We start from the raw sequence: 21,490 nt of genomic DNA on the forward strand, positions 1-21,490 counted from the left end.
TTACGTGCAGTAGTAAGATTTAGTGGTAAAAAGTAAGCGTAATGTGGGCTTTTAATATCGAATGCTTACTTTTTTATGGCAAACATTGTCAAAGCCAAATAGCTAATAACAAATGCTGTAACAGTTTTCGTGAATGGTGTACGTTAATGCCCAATCTACTAATATTCAGGGCAAACAAACGGTATCATTTCAATGAATTAATTGCCGCTGTTAATAAAATGATGATTAGTATTTGAGAAATTACGATTCGTGACATATGAATAAAGAAACAGTGCAAGTATGATCTACCATTGGCACCCAAACTTGTTCAGGTTATTTTGCATTGAGCGAAACGTTCTTAGCTTGACTTTACATTCACTTTCAAATGCTTTTACGTGTATTGGTTAATTAGTTATTCTCAGTCTACTGTGTATTCATCATTCATCTCACCTTTTTTTAACGCTATCACACGTAGTCGCATTTCATTTGAGTCACCATTCTTGGCGCGTTATGAGTTATTTACATAACAGCAACTTTAATGAAAATATTTAAGGAATTTTCATTAAACTCACTCTTTTCGTTTTTTTAAAGTTGTAATTGGTCTTTTAAAAGCTGACTTGAGCTAATATTTATATTTTTGAAAACAGAAAAAGAGACAAAGTTTGAAAATGATCATCCGTTGAGTTTTGGTATCAGAAAAACTACGCAATTTTTTTAAGAAACTATATCCATTTGAGCAACCAAATCTTATAGAAGATGTTCAATTCTATAACCGGTAATTTTGCAACCGAAATCAAGCATTAGATAAGCTTGTCTTTTTTAAAACTTTAGAAGTGAAAATAACACCATTTGTGTTTTGTCAAAGGAAAAATCATGAGAACCCCCATGTTTAGTCGAACTGTAAATTTTTTTTTATTCTTTTATCAAATGAAGAAAACATTCTGATGAAATTACCGTACTGTGTAATAATGAAACTTCAGGTAGAAAAAGCCCGTAATTCTGGTTAATAAAACCAAAATATATGGTTTTTAAACAATTCATTTGGTAATTCATGTGGCAATGGTTTACCCAATAAATGGTTCTCTTGTCCATGATAAAAAATTACCAAATTTTACCACATTTACCTCCAAACTTTATCGCAGATTATAAAACTATATTTTATAAATTAATTTTACCAAAATCGTAACCAAAGCATTGGGTAAAAATTATCGAGATTTTTTTTGTTTTTTCATAGAGCCAGAAACAGAATTTTTGGCATATTCTGGTAGTTTAAGCCATATTTTTTTCTCAGTGAACAAAAAGTTTAATTTTTATTTCAGTAAAAGTTTTCTCTCTCTCAAAATGAAGTAAGGGAGAGGAGTGAACACCTGGAAGATTTTTTTAATTTATTGGTCAAATTTTCTCTGTGAGATATCGTAAATTGGCAATTGAAGTAAATGCGCGAAAAAAAATTTGATTTAATGATTGGATCTTTACGTTTTAAGACTTAATCTTAATGGTTTAAGGGATGTTATCAAATATGCTAATTAGTTTGTGCAGACGATATCATAAAGTACGAAGTAAGACACAAATGTACTTTCTCTGAATAAACACAATTTTTTACTGATGGTTTCTGAATTTGGCTTCAAAAATATAGGGGCTAATCGTAATCTAGGAAATATGGTCTTAAAATTTTGGTCAGATGAGGGTTTGGTCCCCTTATTGTTAATTTTACTTTTTACACATTTCACCATATCTCGAAAACTTTTTAAGTGAACTGAATTAATTGCACGCGATTATAAAATTCATTTATCCTAAGATAATCCCAAGAAAAGAATGCTTTAGTAAATACTTATTATTATTTATTATTATTTCATTTAATTTAATAATAGCCAGAAAAATTTGAATTGTAAGGTTTATAATTTTTTACTACATTTTAAAGAATGCAATTTTGCATGGAAAATACAAAATTTGATCGAAATCGGTCAAATATTCCAGATAAATTAAATTTAAAAAAAGTTGCGTTCAAACTAAAACTCATTAAATTAAAACAGAATGACAGCGAATAGTTCCGTCCTCTCTATTGCGATTTGTTTACATTGCTCCAATGGAGGAAATATCTCTCTACCATGCACTCCGTGTGTTCTTTAATCGAACCATTTTCTCATCAGTTTAAAACTAAGGTTATTAAAATTGATTCAGCTTAAAATTGGTTCTGTGCTTTCAAATAAATCAAATTGAATATTAGTTTTCAAATATATAGATTTGCGTACAAACTCTCTTTCTAAGTAGGTATAATGAAATGCTTTATGACAAATTAGTACTGTACTTAAAATGTGCCAATATTTATTCTCCAGTAAGATTTGGTAGGAAATTAATAGCAGTTAGGCTTTAGATATACTTTTCTGAGTTGTATTAAAGACTACTTAATGAGTAATCAAGTTACACCACACTATAGCCGTATGACATGTTCACGCTAGCGAAGCGTAGTGGGGCTAGTGGGGATGAAAACGATCTTTTTTTTTAAAAAAAATATTATGGTAATGCTAGATAACAACTTTGTATTTCAAGATATAAAGTATAATGCAGTCAATTATTGTTAAAAAGCGTCCAATTTATTTTAAAAAAATATTTCATGAGTTTAAAATATGGTGTTTTGACAAATTTGTAAAAAATGACCACAGTACTCTCCCCTAACTTATATTCAAACTAGATTTTTCTTGTCGTTTCAATTTTTCAATATCTTTACTTTAGGATAATAAGACAGAAACCAGAAATTGCTGTAAATTATCTTAAATTTGACTCTAAGAAGGACTTTTTAACGATGTTTGCGCTTCGATAATTTTTGTGCTCTCTTCTGCATTATAAGAAACTTTAAAGAATTTCTTAGCGTAAAGAGCAGTCAAAGGCTTTGCAGACTAAGAAAAAAGGAATGTAGTTTTTGTGAAGGCATACAATAGATCTTCAGTTAAATATTTACGGGATGATTAAGAGCTGGAATACCTTTTAAGTAAATCAAACTTGGGAGTCATGTTACTCATATGAGTTTGTTTATCACAAATTGTTTACTCACAAATTAGCTCATTTTCTTTCTTCACTCATTTTGTTTGTTTACTCACAAATAAATGAATGATATCATTAATAAGTAGATGATAGTGTAATCTGTTCTATCTCATTGCACTTGCAACCAATTAAAATATTTCCAGGATGATTGTGAGACATTTCAAAGTTGTGTAAATAAGAACTTTTCTCAATGGTAGATTTAAGTTGGGCGGTTCAATGTTTCTGTAAGTGAGTAAAAACTTTTTTTGTATAATCTATAAATAATGTTTATTTAGTACAGTTTTGTAATCATTTGTTCAGTGTTGGGTGACTCTAGCAACTGTGCTATTTTCATTACAAGAAATCTAAACAATTAATTTTTGTAGTTTTTGTGTACTTACTTAAATTGATGAAGTATAGTTTAGAAAAAAGATTTGTAAGTTTAAAAAGAATTTTACCAAAAATAGAAACTTTAAAAAAAAAATTGCACTTTAAAATAATTATAAAAAAATATACTTCCTATTGATTTAAACTAAGAAATGTGCAATTTTAAAACAATGTGCTTGTTGCATCTACAAAAAATTGAAAATAAAATTCTGGAAGAAATTTATATAAATAGATGATATTCTGCAAATAATTTATGTGTCATATTTCTTTTATAAGAATTTTCTTCTTGAAAGATCACTCATACTATGCAATAAGAAATATTTGCTCTTTAACCCGTTCGCAACCATAGTAGTAAACGCACGCATATCACTGAGGCCAAGAATCTCTTTTGCAAGTACTATTCAGAGCTGGAGGATCCGCTGTTCCATAAAATCATTGAAAGATTAAAACGTTCTTAAATAATGTACAGCAAAGCATATGAACGACATATGCTGAATATATTTTCTTCTTAACATACTTTATTTACTTAAGTTTTTTTTGATTTAAATACATTATTTAAATACAATTTCGAGTTCAGTTTAAATCTTAAATGTTGCAACGGTAAAAAAAATTACATCCACAAAAGACATTATTTCATATTTCTCAAGAAGTACTTAAAGAATCATTTTATAATTTTAGAAGCGTTTAGATCATGCGGTTTCTCATCTATATCAATGAAATTAAGAACTTTAAGAGGTTCGAGGGACCGACAATAAATTAGAAACCGAAAATAGAGCACGGTATTTGTAACTTGTAGAACTTTTTTTTGTTATTATATGCAATAAATTCGCAAAACTTCGTAAGTTTAGCTTGAATATTTATGGAGATTTGAACACTTTATAAAATACTAATTTTTTTTCACCTTACTTTACCTTACTATACTTTGTAACTTTACTATATTTATACAATATATATATATATATATATATATATATATATATATATATATATATATATATATATATATATATATATATATATATATATATATATATATATATATATATATATATATATATATATATATATATATATATATATATATATATATATATATATATATATATATATATATATATATATATATATATTTATACAATATATATATATGTATATATATATATATATATATATATATATATTTATACAATATATATATATATGTATATATATATATATATATATATATATATATATATATATATATATATATATATCCATCATAAAAGAGGCGTACTTGTTAAGAGATAGCACGTTTTGTGCTTGATTTCGTAATTGAAAATATCGTCTGCACTAATTAATTATCATATTTGAGATCAAGCCATCAAGATGGAATCCTAGAATGTGAAGATCCGATTATTAGATCGAAAATTATTAAGGATGGTCTTTTTTTTAAGCACTGTACATACAATGCCATCTTGTGCATAAAATAATAGTTTTTTAAACGTTCCAAAACAAATATGTGATGACTGGGAGTGAACGAGAAATCGCTCTGGCACGCTGGCATTGTCGGCTGGGAGATCAGAATGTTTCATGCTGGCACGAATACGAAACAGTCTTTGCGAAAGGGTTAAAGAGAAAAACAATAAATTGAAACTTCGAGATAAGGAACAAGAAGACAGTTTATTTTTTTTTGTAAACAATTACTGTTACTACACTGTCTAAAATACATAAATATGACGTATAACATTGATGAAATGCTTAACATTTTCATGTGTAAAGCTTTCTTACAGAGTTCATACATTCAAATCGAAGTTTTTTGTCTGAGTCTTTTGGCAGACAAAAAAGTAAACATTTTCCAACACAAACATATAATCTATGACAGAATAGGCACGTCGACGAGAGCTTGATCCATACATTTAAATATCACAGTTGGGGTTCAATGAGTTGTATTTTAGAATTCATAGCACTGTCATCCAAAAGGGTCACCCGAACTGATTACAGCCATAAACTTCAGGGAAATGATCAACAGCAGATACAGTGGTATCAACTGGACGGAGGTCATTCTTGAAGATCTGTTTTGGACTAGAATTGAAATTACAGAAAATATTAAAACAACCGTTATTGAAACAAATTGCAAAATGAAAAACATTTTTAAATGAAATATAATATTTAGCAAACACAACCATTCTTATTTTAATTAACCTTACACTTTAATTTATGAAAAAAAGCACCTTACTAATGATCGTTTTACAATATTTGAATAGTAAAGTTGGTAATATTTTGAAAAATAACAGACTTAATATGTAAAAATATAACAGGTTTTGAAAAGGAGAAAAAGCCTGTTATCTCTTTCCTTCTTTTCAAAACCTGTTATATACATTTTATGCATACATATCAGTAGATGAAATCATAACACGCTGCTAGAGTTCATGCATTTGTCGGTAAGAAAATTGACGCTAGTCTTAAAATTTATTAAATAATTAAGTTAGTCAAACCCATTGAATTGCGTTGACTATCGTTGCTACAAGAGGTCTCTGGTATTTATTATAAAAAAGTGTCTTTTTGCGAAGAAATTATATTAGGAAAACAAAACTTATGATACACACAGATGGTGTTGGATATATAGCAAAGCAAGTAAAAAGCAAAAATAACATTAAGGTGTCAAAAGTTTTGGCCCGATTATAAATTTGAAGCCGTATTTTTTTTTATCCCTCATCTTTAGAGAATCAAAATATTATGTTTGTTCAGAGAACGCTTATGTTAGCAACAGATATTCAATTACAGAAAAATTTAGAGTTATTGCAAAATCAGACAGAGTCATCTGTTTTCTTCCAAACACACAGAGATCATATTCTATCAAAGTGGTAAAATCACGTCAAATGCATGGATACACACATTCCACTCGAATATTTTTGATTGAGATGAATACTGGATGATTTCTTTGCATACCGGTTATATAAATAAAAGGTTCAGGGAAAAAAAAACATTTTAAATCCGTAATTATTTAAAGTAACAAAATATATGCTTTAACCTTAGACTTTAAATGATTTTGATTATAATGGTATTTAAATACTTTGAAGATACATAAAATACTTGATTCTGAGGTTTTAATATAATGTTTTTAATTGTTAGAAAATTTTTTAAAAACATGTGTTATTTTAATTTTTATTTTACATACTATTTCGGAGAGCTAGTACTTCCAGTTCGCCAGCTCTATACATGATGTTTCGAAAAAAAAACAGTATTTTTCTTTTTAAAACTATGTTATTGCTAACTGTTTTCCAATTATTTAAATAAAAGCAAAATGTCTTGGATGAAAAACATTTTTGAATGATGCTTTCATACGAGCTAGAACTGAATTTTCCTTAAGTCACTCATATGATGCCTACTTAAAATGTTCTTCTAAGTTTCATAAAATATAAATTTTTTTGCTCCAATGTTTATACTATGAAATAAAATATTATTCGGAAAACTTTCTGACGGCGCTGTTTTTAAAAGAAGATTCTTTTTCATATACTTCCACTCTTTGGTTTAAGAGTCTTTTGAAGACTTGAGACTGCCTCAGAACAGTTCTTCATTCTTTACGGTTCTGTGCTTTAGATATACATTTCTTAATTTTCACATTTTTCAGACGCGTTTCAACATCTTCCAACCATCTACTTTCTGTCTTCTGCGTGAACCAGAATCAACAGAATTTGATTCGAAGTCCTTTTTTAACTCTCTATTTTAATGCATGTGTTTCCCAGCCATTTCGTTCTCTTTATATTCGTATCATTCTCTTTATCTTTATATTCGTTACCTTGTATTCTTTTTATCTTTATATACAGTAGTGGCCAAAAATGTGGACATTTTTTGAAAGTTTCATGCTTTTCAACTTTGTGTGCTTGTAGAATATATTAATTTTCACTTAAATACAAACGTTTATATGTCAAATGAAGGTAATTTAATGTTAAATTTAATAATAAAAGCAGAATTAAAATATCTGTATTACAAAAAAAAGTTATGCTCATTTTAGGAGAACAAACAAACACAAATCGTTTTGAATAACGACGTGTTTTGTAATAAAAGCGTACTAGAAAGTCACAAACACTGCTCTTAGGACCAATCAAATGTTTGTAACTATAGTTTAGGTTATTTGGATGGTAAAAGAGTTATTGTTGTGGAAATATTTTGCGGAATGATGCATACTAGTACAATTAAATAGAGTATTGCTGTTTTTGAATATTTTAAATCCTTTTTCAAATTAAACAAATTTTAAACAATGTCATCAACAAGAAGAACTAATTGGACATCTACAAAAAGAAGCCGAATCGTCATATTGAGAGAAAATGGCCTCTCTTATGCTGAAATTGCAAGACAAGTTGGTGATTCAGTGACTTGTTCTGGTGTACGAAAGTTCTGTTTACGTTATGAAAAAATGAAATCAGTGGAAAGTAAAGCCAAATCAGGCCGAAAAAAATGCACAAGTGCTATTGCCGATAGAAAAAAAAATTAATCGGCTATGTCTTCAAGATAGAAAAATTTCCCCAGATGCCATTAGATGTGAAATGAATATTGTGTATTGCAGTAAGTTCAAGAACAATAAGAAGAAAGTTATCAGGATTTGGACTACAAGCTAGAATTCCAAGGAAAAAACCATATTTAAATCAAAAGCAACGTGAAAAACGAGTTAAGTGGACAAAAGAACACATTAAATGGCCAGAAAATCAATGGAAGCAAGTAATCTGGAGCGATGAGAGTAAAATATAGCTCTTTGTTAGTGAGGGTAGAAAATACGTGAGACGTAGAGTAGGTGAAGCACTTCATCTTGATTGCATTGAAGCAACTACAAAAAACCCAACAAATGTCATGATTTGGGAATGTATGTCTGCAGATGGTGTGGACCGAATTCAAGTGATTGATGGCATCCTGAATGCCAAAAAATACATCGAAACTGTCCTGAAACCAAAATTGATACCTTCCCCAACAACGCACCACTTATTTTTCAGCAGGATTCAGCTCCATGCCCCACAGCAAAAGTATGCAAAGCATGGTTTCAAAATAAAGGCATAGATATATTACCATGGCCGGGAAACAGCCCTGATCTCAATCCTATTGAAAATTTGTGGCGACGTTTGAAAATTCTTGTACGAAAAAAGCGTTCATCCAATAAAAGACAACTTATTGAAGCTATAATTGTTTCTTGGCACCATGTGATTACGAAAGATGAACTCCAAAAACTCGTTCACTCGATGGAAAGACGCTGTGAAGCTGTTTTTAAAAATAAGGGTTATCCTACTAAGCATTGATTGTGTAAGTATCACTTTAAAAAAAATGCAAGTCTAAGATGGATCTTACTATTAGTTGCATGACTTTTTTTGTAATACAGATATTGTAATACTGTACTTATTATTAAATTTTACATTAAATTACCTTCAATTTGATATGTAATCGTTTGTATTTAAGTGAGAATTAATATATTCTACAAGCACACAAAGTTGAAAGACATTAAACTTTCAAAAAATGTCCACACTTTTGGCCACCACTGCATAATTGAATTGTTTATATATTCTTACACGATTACAGAAATACTTTTAATTTTTAAGACTCCATTTTCCTTGACAATTAAAATTTTTTTTCCCACCATCTTCTCAAATACTAACAAACTATCTTGATCTTTTTTCATGAATGTCCTGGATTCATTCCTATACTGTAAAAAATTCAGGATCAAACTACCGTAAAATACACCGGCGGCACTCAGAGTGCCGGTACTTTTCACCGTAAAATCCATTTTTACCGGAATATGTTATGGAGCTAAAAACTCTGATATACAGTGAAATCTCTTGGCAGCGACTACTCTCTGTTCCATAGTAAAATGATCGTTAATGGTAGGTCGTTCTTAGGGGTTAACTTTATTGATTTCAAAATGTTATGGAAGGTACATGAATTTTCGAAATGTTGATTTTACTCCCTGTTATTTTCTTGGTGCAGAAATGTCACTTATATTGAGGTCATAAAAACTGGACCGATGAATAAAATTTAGCGTAAAAAATGACCTTTACTGGGAAGTGTAAAAACAAATTTACCAATTTTGAATGACACTATTTTGAATAAATTACAAATTGTGTTTTTTGTTTAAGTTTGCATTTTATCTTATGTCAAATAAATTAGTAAACCTTAAAAAATGAGAAGAGGTCTGCTTGCTTAAAATACTTAGATTTTTTTTCGAAAATAACTTTATTTTTCTAATTTAACTTTCAACTCTAATTATAAAATTATTGATCCTGTTTAGAATACTTTGACTGAAGCATGAAGTTGTCGATCTCTTCCGGAAATCGTTAAAAAGAATTCTCTTACCAGGAGCCAATCTTAAAAATTTTGAATAAATTTTAATATACCTATTTGTTTTGTTAATATTTTTTATTTTGATATTTTTTCTTGATTACTTATTTGCATTTGGGTCAAAGTTTTGTCCAATCGCTGGTGGAAGTTTTTAATGTCTCTCCTAAAGGTTTTCTTCAAAGTCTATGGAATACCTATATGGAAAGTCTATGGAACGATATTTAAACTTTATCGGTTACAGCGCCACCTATAAAGCAAAATGCATAAACCTACAATTCAAATAAGGTTATTTTTTTGGATAATCCGAATCTGCAATAAAAAATAAGTGTTCATATTTAAGATTTCAAAGTTGCTCCCCACCTTACCGTCAGGCAGTACTAAGTGAAAATCGAGTTCGGTATCACTAGATAGCTTTAAAAAAATATTAATGTGACCATTTTCACTTTTTTGATTCGCTATATATTTCTCGAGATATTTGACCATTTCTGCACTTTTTTTACACCCAGAATATTTTTGAACTGTTAACAAACAGGTAATAAACAGAGTAACAGAACAAAAATTAGACGCAGCCTAGACGGTAACAAACAGGCAAATCTCCAAAATGATGCGCAAACGCAAGATGTCATTTGATTAAGTATCTCGTTGGAATTTAGAGATTCAGGGAACGACAGTATAATCAAGATTCCTTAATCATTAGCTGGCGGTGCTAAATGCCACTTTTATTATCCCTCAACAATACCGGAGAGGCACGATGAACTGGAATGAAAAATAAGAGGGAATATCTTTCTCAGTACCATTATTTGCCTCTTCTTATTGTGCTATTCAAATTGTAGCAAAAAGAAAGGTACTTAAAAGATAGCTTTTAAAGCAATAAATAAATCTAATAAAATCTAATGCTGTGATTACGGACTCCGTGTGATTTGATTTTCTTTAATGCATTCCTACGTATTCATTTAATTTAGAAAATAGGATTTTTAAGGAAAATTTACTGATGGTTACTTTAGTTGAGACGAACTAAGGAAGTATATATGTATTTGATCTTATCAATATTCCATTAATTTCTACTAGTGTTACTCGTATTTAAGACACACTAATAAATAGCATAAAAAATATAAAATACATAAATTTTTTAATTTTAGTTTTACGAAAATTCAGAAAACTCAATTACGCATGATTTTACAAATAGCAAAGAAGATCGCTGAATATTTATTTTCCCCTTTGCATTGGATTATAGATTATGAAGTAGAATACTGTGCTTGTACTTATTTGTATATTGAAATATTAAATAAATATAATAATAAATTTTAAGCCATGGCAAAAATTGATTTCGCATGTTAATGGTAAATTTTATTTATTTATCGGAAACATATTAAAAATAAATGAAAAAAAATATAGTCATCGAATCTTTTTTATATTAAAAATTGTTATATATTATTAGTCTGTATGTTATATAAAATTAAGTAGCTTATTTTACCATATCTCTTTTAAAATTATAAATACACATTTTCCTATATTTTAACTTTAGGTGCCAATAGTTCTATTTAGATCTTTTTTTCATTTTCTATTATCAGTACGTATAACTACAGATATGTTTTGAAGCTTTTTCAATTTTTAATATCCCTAACTTTTTCTGAAAAGAAATTGGCGATAAGTACATAACAAGAGTTCATTCAGTCATAATAATATAACAGATTGTTACCGTGGCTCATATTTTCTGTGATATGGAGTCCGGATGTTTGTTGGCGCAGACCGGATCCAAAGAACAGTTCCTCATTACTCATTGTGTACACCCTAGAAATGGTGGCTGTGCATTTTAATTTCATATTCCCTGATCTAAAATGTTGATCATTCACCGCAAATCTCAAATTTAAACTTGAAGTTTCTAATCCATCTGCATGCAACGTTGTAGAATGTTCCAACTCATTGTCTGGTGTCGCCTGAAATTAATGTTAAAATTAACTTTCTTTTAACAACTATAAATGCTGTTGTCACTTAAACCACAAAAAGAATCAGTCCACAATCTCGGTTGTAGTAATTATTAAACTAATTTACGGGATATAGAAAAAATACTAAAACAGTATGTCCCAAACTTCACGTATGAAGTAATTTTGAAAAGAATTAACTGCCAGTCAATTCTCTTCATTTTTATATTACTGTATAAATGTCACGGTATTTGAATTTCACGCGAATTTTGAATTACTTAAATCATGAAAAATCTTATGATTTAAAAGAAATACATAAAAGTAATATTAAATAAGATGTAGTTTACATAAGTATAACCTTTAACCTAATACTAATTTTTATCAAATACTATTGCATAATATTGTTTGTAATATTAAAATATCATTGATGCTGTGATGCCATTATAGGCATTACATATTCACTGACTTTTAATTTCTTTAATTTTATATATTCATTTAAGCATTCTTAAGCTAATTTTAATTAAATAAAGCAACCATTAAAATTTTTTCACATTTTACGAAAAGTGAATATAAATATTTTATTCTTTTCTTTACAATCAATTTAATAGCTAACTTTTTAATTCAATACAAATATATAGCTTCTTAATGCACTGTCGTGACTGAATCGAATATCAAAATCTATTTTTAACTCTTTATTCCTTAAGCTACTTTATATCTCTAACCACAAAAAATATTCCAATTACAGGGTTATATTAATTCTTACGATCTTATTGGTGACTAAGCTGTAGCCAGATTATTTAAAGTTTAATACTAATAATGTCGGGTTTTATTTGTTTTTTGCTATTTTATTTACCATTAAATCACTAAATTCATAACGTGTCTATTAGGAACTATTCAGTTACTGCCCATTTAAAATTCTTGGTGTTAAGACTAGCGGTTTTGCCCCTTAGTGTGACCGTTATTAAATTATAAAATCAAATCGTAATAATCGTTTTCGTGTTAAAATAATGCATATCTTTATTTTGTGATTTTTCATTTTATGAAATAAAAATATTATAAAATTCTCACTAAATAAGGCAAATCTTTAATATATATGTTTAATAATGCCTCCTCACAAAAACGCATAGGTACGGTGGAACATTACCATTATTACGATAATTATTCTTCCGTAAAATCTAGATCCAATGATATTATAGAGGCTTATTTTAAACTGGCATTACGAATGCATCAATCAAAAATCAATTTTCTTTAGATACAACAAACTAAGCTCCAAAATATAATAAATGCATACAGAGCGTTCATGCCTATTTTGTATTATGAAATAAATGCATCTACTAGTAACAAAACATAATTTACTGAAATATTTAAATTTGTAATTTGCATATTTTAAAATAAATCTTGTATGGAAAAATTTTGCATTGAAAAATATATGACTTTAATAAATTTAACAAAAATATCTTTTTCAAAAAATATAAAATACAAAATAGCTGAACGAAATATTTGAATTTTACAAACATTTTTTTTCGTACATAATTCTTTTTACATTGCATTAATTTGTTTTTATGAAAACATAATTAGTTTTTTGTTTGTTTGAATATCACTGCTTAAAAAGGCTACTTAAATTCTGTTTGGGAAGTTTCAAATAAGTGAACATTCAAAAAATCATCAAACTTAATCCATACAAACGATATTAATTATAGTAATGGCATTAACAAAAATCTTGAAATGTACGAATAAAAAGTCAGTTTATCTAATTTGAATAATTTATTAGTTTGAGAATAAAAATTAATGAAATACTAGAACAGATATTTTTTAGTATAAAAGTTACTTTTAATGCAAAAAGTAAAAGTTTCAATACAACATATTTTAATTAATTAAAAAAAAGCAGCAAATAAATTTAAATAAAATAAAATTGGAAAAATTATTATCGTTTTTTTTTAAATCTGGAGGGTTCACTTTTTAGCTAATTAAATTCATTAAAAGTAAAGAGTAATCCCATAAAAAGTTAATAATTCTTTTTAAATTTTTTCACTGCTTTTGAGAAAATTTATGCATTTTGTTATAAATTCAAATACATGAAATAAAATAAATTCTGCAAACTTATATCTGTGATCAATAACTAAAAATTTTCCGTAAGACAAATATTTTCGTTTCTTCCGTGAAACAGTGCTCTACTTTAAACTAAAGCAAACAAGTAGTTATCTATATAAAACAAAACAAGCTATCTAGTTGATAAAAAGTAAAAAAGAAAAAAATGAGTATTTACTATAAAGTAAAAACAAATATAATAACAAAAACAAAAGTCAGTTATGCTGACAACATTTTATATATTCAGTCCTGCTTTCTTTAGTATTTCGCCGTGAGATTTAGAATTTTTCTAGTGTTTTATTCATGCATATTTAACTCTAAATTCATAAACATGCAAAAGGAATACACTATTCATAAAGATTCGTCGAACGGTCTCGGAAAGTATTTAGAAGTTAGCCTTTCTATATTTTTCAATTTAAAAGTTTAAGTATTGACGTATTCTGGGCAGTCTATGAAACCAATGTTAATGAATCTAATATTAAATGTCAACTCACATCTTTGGTGTGCATTCAATTTTTACTTTATTCCTCATAAGGATTGTCAATATAAATATTACGGGCGGTGGTTACGGAATACCTTGCATAGGCAAGCCGCCACAGGGAATGTTAGGACTGGAAAAGCCTGTAAGAAATAGTACTCACTCAGTCAAGTGATCAGTGTGTAGTTTACACCAACCACTGCAAGAGAGCCTACGAATTCCGCATCCGGCATGCACCGACCAACCACAGTGCTGACGTGAAATATCCTCAGTGGTAGACGGATCATGGGTTAGAGTCCCCTTGCCGTCAGGCTAACCGTGGGTGGATCTCGTGATCTTCCTATCCAACTAACGCAAATGAGGGCTAGTTTTATCAAAAAGTTCTCCACGAAGGCAAATTTCTCCCAATACTCGATCCAGGAGTTCCCTTGTCTTCTGGATTGGGTTCAAAATTACAAGGCTACGGAGTTGAACAGGAGTAGTCGTAAACCCATAAAATTGGGCCGGCTGTTCAACGACGGATAAAATAAAATAAAATCACTACAAGACTTCACTTTTTTATTCAATCATATTTCTAAGCTTAACGTTAGTGTTAGAGTCCTTTTGTTGAGCTTTGGCGAAACATGTTCAGTTTTCGGGGTTAAGCATGGCAAATTTATTAATCATTTACATTAAAGTCCTTGCATTGAACTTTGGCAGAAAAGGTTCAATTTCCGGGGAAAAGTTCGACAGAATTAATAATCAATTACTCTCTAATCCTGATTTTTTTTAAAAAACAGAAAAACCATTCAAATCAAGATTCGAAGATATCATTTGTAATCATAGAACGTCATTCTTTGTAATAATAATTCAAAATTATAAATGCAAAATACTTACTAATTCGTCATTAATGTACCATCTGAGAGTAGCTGCAGGTTTAGACTTAGAAGAAGTACAATTAACTGAAACTGTATCTCCAAGTCGATACTTAGAGCGTCCACCTGTTATGCTAGGCCCCTCTGTTGGCAGAACTGTAAGATAAAATTTTTAAAACGTGAATCAGTTAATAAGGCATATTAGACAATAAAAAAATAAACACGTTACGTTAAATCATACGCATACTAACATGTTGTAATTATATATTTTAATAAAAATTCAGAAAAATAAAGATGGTGATGTTTATTCTCTATAACTTAAGAGTCAGTCATTGGTGTGCATCGAATAAAAAAGTAATAAGTTTTAGGATCAAATGCATAAATCTAATCCTACCGAAACTTAAATGAGCGATAAGTGCCAAAAATTCTATTTGTTCGATTAAGTTTGTAGAGAAAACAACATTTTGAAAATAAACTATTTGAACAAAAGTTTAATACAAGCAAAGGGTTGCATATTTTATAAGATACATAATTATTAAGATATAGATTGCCTACATCATTTATGCAGAATTGAGATAATAATAATATTTTCTTGAACTCACGTTAAGAATAGTTTTTTATTCTCAAATTTTCGAATTCTATTAATGTGAAGGCTTTTTAACGAGTTAGTTAAACAGCATCGCCTAATTTGAGTACAGATTATTTAAGCAAGACTTCCGCGTCCGTTTCGAAGTGAGGGGGGGGGGATGTAACTTATGAGGTGAAAGGGTTCTAAAATAAAATAAAAAGTTCTGTGACGTTTTATGCTTTAAGATGCTGCATGAATCTGTGGATTATCTTCTTTCCGCCAATGAAATTTATGCGTAGTACATCTGGCTAGTACAGCAAAGGTAACATATGAAGAAAATATTTATTATTTGGTAAAATTTGACACATTAATATATAAAACCTATGATCGGATTAGTTCTTTCATTGTGATTAGATGTAACGTAATACATAAACTCATTAACTAGTTTTACCGATATTACATTGATTTTAATAATTTTTGTAAATTATTCAGTGTTGCAGCTCCATCAATAAGCTTTTAAATTTTATTAAAATACTACAACTCCACCTAAACTATGGTAGTTTAGTGCACGCACGTACCACACTTTTTGAAGGTTTTCTAAATTTAGGGAAAAATGACCGACGACAGTATATCTATTCTATTAATCAAGTTAGGTTAAGAAAATTTTTACCATAATGGTTTTGAAACCGTTTACAACCGTTACGTTTAAAAAACCGTGAATATAATACTATACGTTTTTGTAACTACTTAAAACTGACACAGTTTCTGAACCATCAAAATGAAACTTAAACGAACATTGGAGTTCTGTGGGTGCTGCTTTATTTACGCGTGGATGACATTTTCGTATTATAATAGTCCAGGGTCACCAATTGAAAAGTGCAGGACACAGGAAACTCCTCATGTATTGAAGCAATGGAAGAAATATAGTAGTATAAAAGCTGAAATTCAACTCCCTGTTCATCCATAAGGTGGGTCCAGATGGCACGTATACAATTCTGGTTGCAAAATTGTATTAGTAAGGAACAATCAAAATTTTTTTTTCTTCCCATAAAGAGTTTTAACCTCATCTTTTTTACTGTTATTTGACTGTTTCGGTTGAATATAGTAAACTAACAATTGAATAAATTGCTATTTAACCATTTTCACCGAGAAATTTTTAAAAGTGTAGAATTGATCATTCGGGACGAATGATCATTTGGGGTCAGTACTAGTTGAAAATAAACGCAATGAAAAATACCAGACAATCGCAAGGACTTTATTGGTGTCTCTTTACTTTAACAGAAATATCAAATCAACTAAAACTATTGTCTATAATAAACTGAAAAAAAAATCTCGTTCCTTAGGAATAGTTAAAAAAAGCAATCTAATAAGCGCAAAAGGGTTTTGTATTTTTAGTCAAAATTGTTCAACTTATAACGGAATAAACTGAAATATAGGACTATGAGGATACGTATTTGTTAAAATAAAAAAACTTTAGAGTAAATAACCTAGATATTTTTCGAAACCTATTATAGTGGATAGCCATATTTCCCTTCATTTTAAAAATGAATAAAATATTTGTTTTTAACTATTAGTTTCAATAGCTATTTCAAGCTTGTTTTCAAAGTTTAAATTATCAAAATATTTAACAGTTAATTTTAATTAAATGCGACTAGAAATTTCGAAATGTATAGTAAGATCTTTTTCTAGCATAATTTAAAATTGAAGAAATATGCAATTTTGTTTAATTACGACAACTAGGTCTTGAGAAAAATATGTGTGTAGTCATAAAAAAGTTTTAAATTATAATAATCAGCCATAAAACATGTTGTTTCATGCAAAACCTTAATTTACTTTCAAATAGCGTCATTAATTTTTCATAAATCTAAGTACTTATATTAAAAGAAATTTTAGTTTCTTTTAAGCAGGTCCCATTAAACTGCTGTGAAATAAATATAAAGAGAACGCATAAGTGCTTTGACTCATAGTTTAGAAACAATTTCAATTTATATGACTTTAAGGAGAAACATATATTTACAGCATAGAAGTTGTTAAGATAGGGTAAATTTTAACTAATTTGTTTAAAATTGTTACTTTTTTTACAGTTAACATCTGAAGACTTATTTCTAACATTCCTTTATAATTCTATTGAGATAAATTAATTATCTTGAAAATCTGAAATAAGTCTCAATTAACTATAAATTAATTGTAATAAAAATGTTAAATATACGTCTAATTGTATACTAATCATGAGGAAGCTTAAAGTTTTTTTTTGTTGTTATATGTAAAAATAACTGAGAGAAATTAAAATAAGCATACTGAGCAACTGAGCAACTGAGAGAATTTTAATCAAGCATTCTTTATTGCTAGTTTTAATTGCGACTATCAACTTCAATTTAATAGTTGCTGATTATTTCCCATCTGTTTTGATAGAGTCCGACCAAATTATGGATTTAATACTAAACAATGGAATTAGTAAAAACTTCTTGAAATTTTACTACATCTACACAAATTTTATAAAGATTCTATCGATAATAGTTGCTTATTCATTTTATTCTAGCGTTTATATAATAATATTATTTTAAAGATTTTTTCATGCATAATAAATAAATGGCATATGCTTCGTATTATTTTTTCAAGAAAACTATTTTCTTTATAAACCTAAGATAGTATTTTGAACAATATTATCTTGCAACTGCTCAAACTGTATTATAATAGCATGCAATAATATTCTTAAAGGATTAATTTACATGATAATTTCTAATCGTATTCGGTATACTTTGCTTTTAATTGATATAATAATTCAGCAAAAGTATTTAAGTAGAATTTCTATGAGAATTTGTAGATTTATTTGAGAACGTGCTCGACTTTTTGTGCAAATTTGATTAAGTTAAAACTTTTGAACCAGGTGCATGATTTAAAAATTATCTTTGATACTTATGTATAAATGTTCAACATACACATTTTAAAAAATTTCCGGATCAAATTACGGTATAAAGTACTGGCACTTTGAGTGCATAATCTGTAAAATTCATTTCACCTTAAAATCCAATAAATATTATACAGTAATATTTATTCAATAGTTTTAAATTTTCCTAATTTTTACGATAATTATTGTTTAATTTCATAATTTAGTTTAATTTCGCAAACCTTTAATAATATTTATTTAATTGGAGTGATTTTATTATTTTACGGTAATTATTATTGCAAAAATTACGGTATATCAGATTTTTTTGTTCCGTAACATATTAAGGTAAAAATTGGCTTTGCGGTAAAAAGTACCACCACCCTGAGTGCAAGGGATTTTTACCGTAATTTGATACGGGAATTTTTGCTGTATACCAATTACATTTCATGCACCTTATTTATTGATGGACATAGTAATTGTTACGAGATAATTATTTTTATTCTATCGTAAAACCATATATTTTAATAAATCATGAAACCATTAATTTTTATTTTTTATTTATCACTCATATTATTACCTCTTAAGTATTTAGTTCCTTCTTGTTATAGAGTTTGTTTACCAACCAGATCGATATTTTGGGTGAAAAATATAGAAGAATTAAATCTGAGGCATATAGTTCAATAAAAATTAAATTGAAATATTAGTTACACGAAAAAAACAAACAAACCAGAAAGAGTTTTTTGAATATTGAGCGTCTACCTAACTAAAAGGAACCTAATTTAAAAGACTTTGTAAAGTATCACCAAAACTTAGTAAAGTATCATCTAACTTAAAATAACAAACATTATTTTAATAAATATGAAAAAAAAGGAAAAAAAAATAGTTTGGTGAATTTTTTGGTATAAAAATGGTACTGAAATATTTACAATAGATGTAGTCAATTACGTTGCATTGAAATCGAGATTAATTTATAATGACCGCAATAGCAAAAACAGCAGTTTTGTTTTGTATCTTTTACTAAATGTATGGTAATAAGAACTATAATTTTAAAAAACAGAATTACTTGTAAATCGTTGCCATATGAATGGAATATTTTCTAAATAAATGGTACAAAAACCGTACATTTTGGTTCGTATAAGCAACATAGTTTTTTTAAACCAGAAATGTCATACCCATACAGTACGGCAATTTGACCAGAATATGTTCTTCCGCTTACAAACATATATTTGAAATTTATTAAAGTTGTAGATATAAGTCTGCAAATTTGCATAAAAATTTCCCTAAATTTGGAAACTTACATAATAATACATAATCTAACTTGGTAAATGCCCTAAATCTTTAAATAGAAAATAAATTCATACCGAATACTTTCATCGGCTTTTCAGCTTCTACTGTTTGAAATTCTGGAGCCTCTGCTGATACTTCACATCTGTATACACCAGCACTATTCAGATCCACGTGGCGTAAATAAACAGATTGGCTGCCGGATTTTGAAAGCTATAAGCATTTAAAAAACATTTTAATGATAATAATTAGCATCTTCACATTAATAGGAAAATCTACTAATAATAAAGTTAGCAGTATTGTTCACAGAATATAGGTTAAGGCTATACTGAATTATAATTTGCGATCAATACTTATAATGGATTGTTTTTATACGCTTGTTCTATTTTTTTTGGAAAGAATCAATCATGATGCCTTTATAGGCATTACATATTTGCTAGCTTTTAAAATTTATTTAATTTTATAAATTTAATTTTTTTTAATCATTCTTAATCTTATTATGATTCATTTAAATGAATTATTTAAATTTACTCACAGTTTATTAAAAGTGAATATAAATACATTTATTCGTTTTCTAACGATCAATGTAACGGCGTACTTTTTAATTCCTTGCAAGTGAATAACTCATTAATTCACGGTCGTAGCTATTCCAATATGAAAATCTATTTTTAACTCATTTATTTTTCTTAAGCTGCTTTATTTCTCGAACTACAAAAATATTTCGGTTACTGGGTTTTAATAAATTATCAAGCTCTTTTGGTGATGTAGATGTAGTTAAATTATTTAAAGTTTAAGCGGCTAGATTAATCAAATTTTTAAATTAAGTTTATCCTAAAATTTTTAAAATTTATTATTAATTCATCATTTATTAAATAATAATAGCGAGGGGACGGCTTTGCTTTTGGCTATATTATCCATGGATAACTAGTCTATTTTGGATCTCTTCCCATGTTCGGTGTCCGTTAGTAACTAGCAACTATTTATTTACTGATAATTTAAAATTCTTGACGTTAGGACGGAGTTATTATTAGATGTCCGATGACCCTTAAGTCCAACCTAATAATTACAAAAATAATCATATAAAAACGGAACTCGTCGTTTCTCTAGAGCAGGGGTGTCAAACTCGCGGCCCGTGGGCCGCATGCGCCCGAGGTTAATATTTTTGCGGCCCAGTCAATATATCCGAAGCAAAGTAAAAATAAAATAGAAATGTGAATTAGAAACGAAACCAGCATATAAAATTATAATATACTTTATTTATAAACTATATGGATCATTTTAAATCGTACGCACGAAAATGTGAAATTCTAATTGGCTGAAATGGAGTCCGTTTCACACTAAGCTATCAATTAGATAGTGCATATTCAGGTTTAGCCTACTATAGCGAGTTACGTTGGTTATCTTGCTCCATGGTTCTCAAGCAATTCTGGGATTTGAAAGAAGAAATATGTAAGTTTTTACAAATTAAAAATCAAGATACAAGCTTGTTCTAAGATCAAATATGGTTGCACGATTTATCTTTTATGGCTGATATAACCAAACACTTATCTGATTTAAATTTATTGTTACAAGGCAATGATCAGATCATTACGAGCATGTTTGACATAATTAAAGCATTCAAATGTAAACTATTTCTTTGGAAAAGGCAACTGAAAAGTGACGATTTAACTCACTTCCCAATGTGCAACAAGAACAAATCTAGTTTAGATGATACTGTAT

The 21,490-nt window shown here is 28.4% G+C and overlaps 1 protein-coding gene across 1 annotated transcript in view; it reads right to left on the bottom strand.

The window, feature by feature from the left end:
• Positions 1–5,030: 5,030 nt before the first annotated feature.
• Positions 5,031–21,490, bottom strand: part of LOC107449976 (cell adhesion molecule 2) — a 130,241-nt gene continuing 113,781 nt past the window's right edge. Inside the window, exons 3-6 of the mRNA XM_016065671.4 lie at positions 19,849–19,984; positions 15,055–15,188; positions 11,390–11,627; positions 5,031–5,451 (exon numbers count right to left, since the gene is read on the bottom strand). Of these exons, the coding sequence (XP_015921157.1) occupies positions 5,339–5,451; positions 11,390–11,627; positions 15,055–15,188; positions 19,849–19,984 (621 nt within the window). The 3' untranslated portion in view covers positions 5,031–5,338. The remainder of the gene's footprint in view (positions 5,452–11,389; positions 11,628–15,054; positions 15,189–19,848; positions 19,985–21,490) is intronic.

Source organism: Parasteatoda tepidariorum, chromosome 8 (genome assembly GCF_982258835.1).
Source record: "Parasteatoda tepidariorum strain Cologne lab strain chromosome 8, Ptep-v5.0, whole genome shotgun sequence".
Lineage (NCBI taxonomy): Eukaryota > Metazoa > Arthropoda > Arachnida > Araneae > Theridiidae > Parasteatoda > Parasteatoda tepidariorum.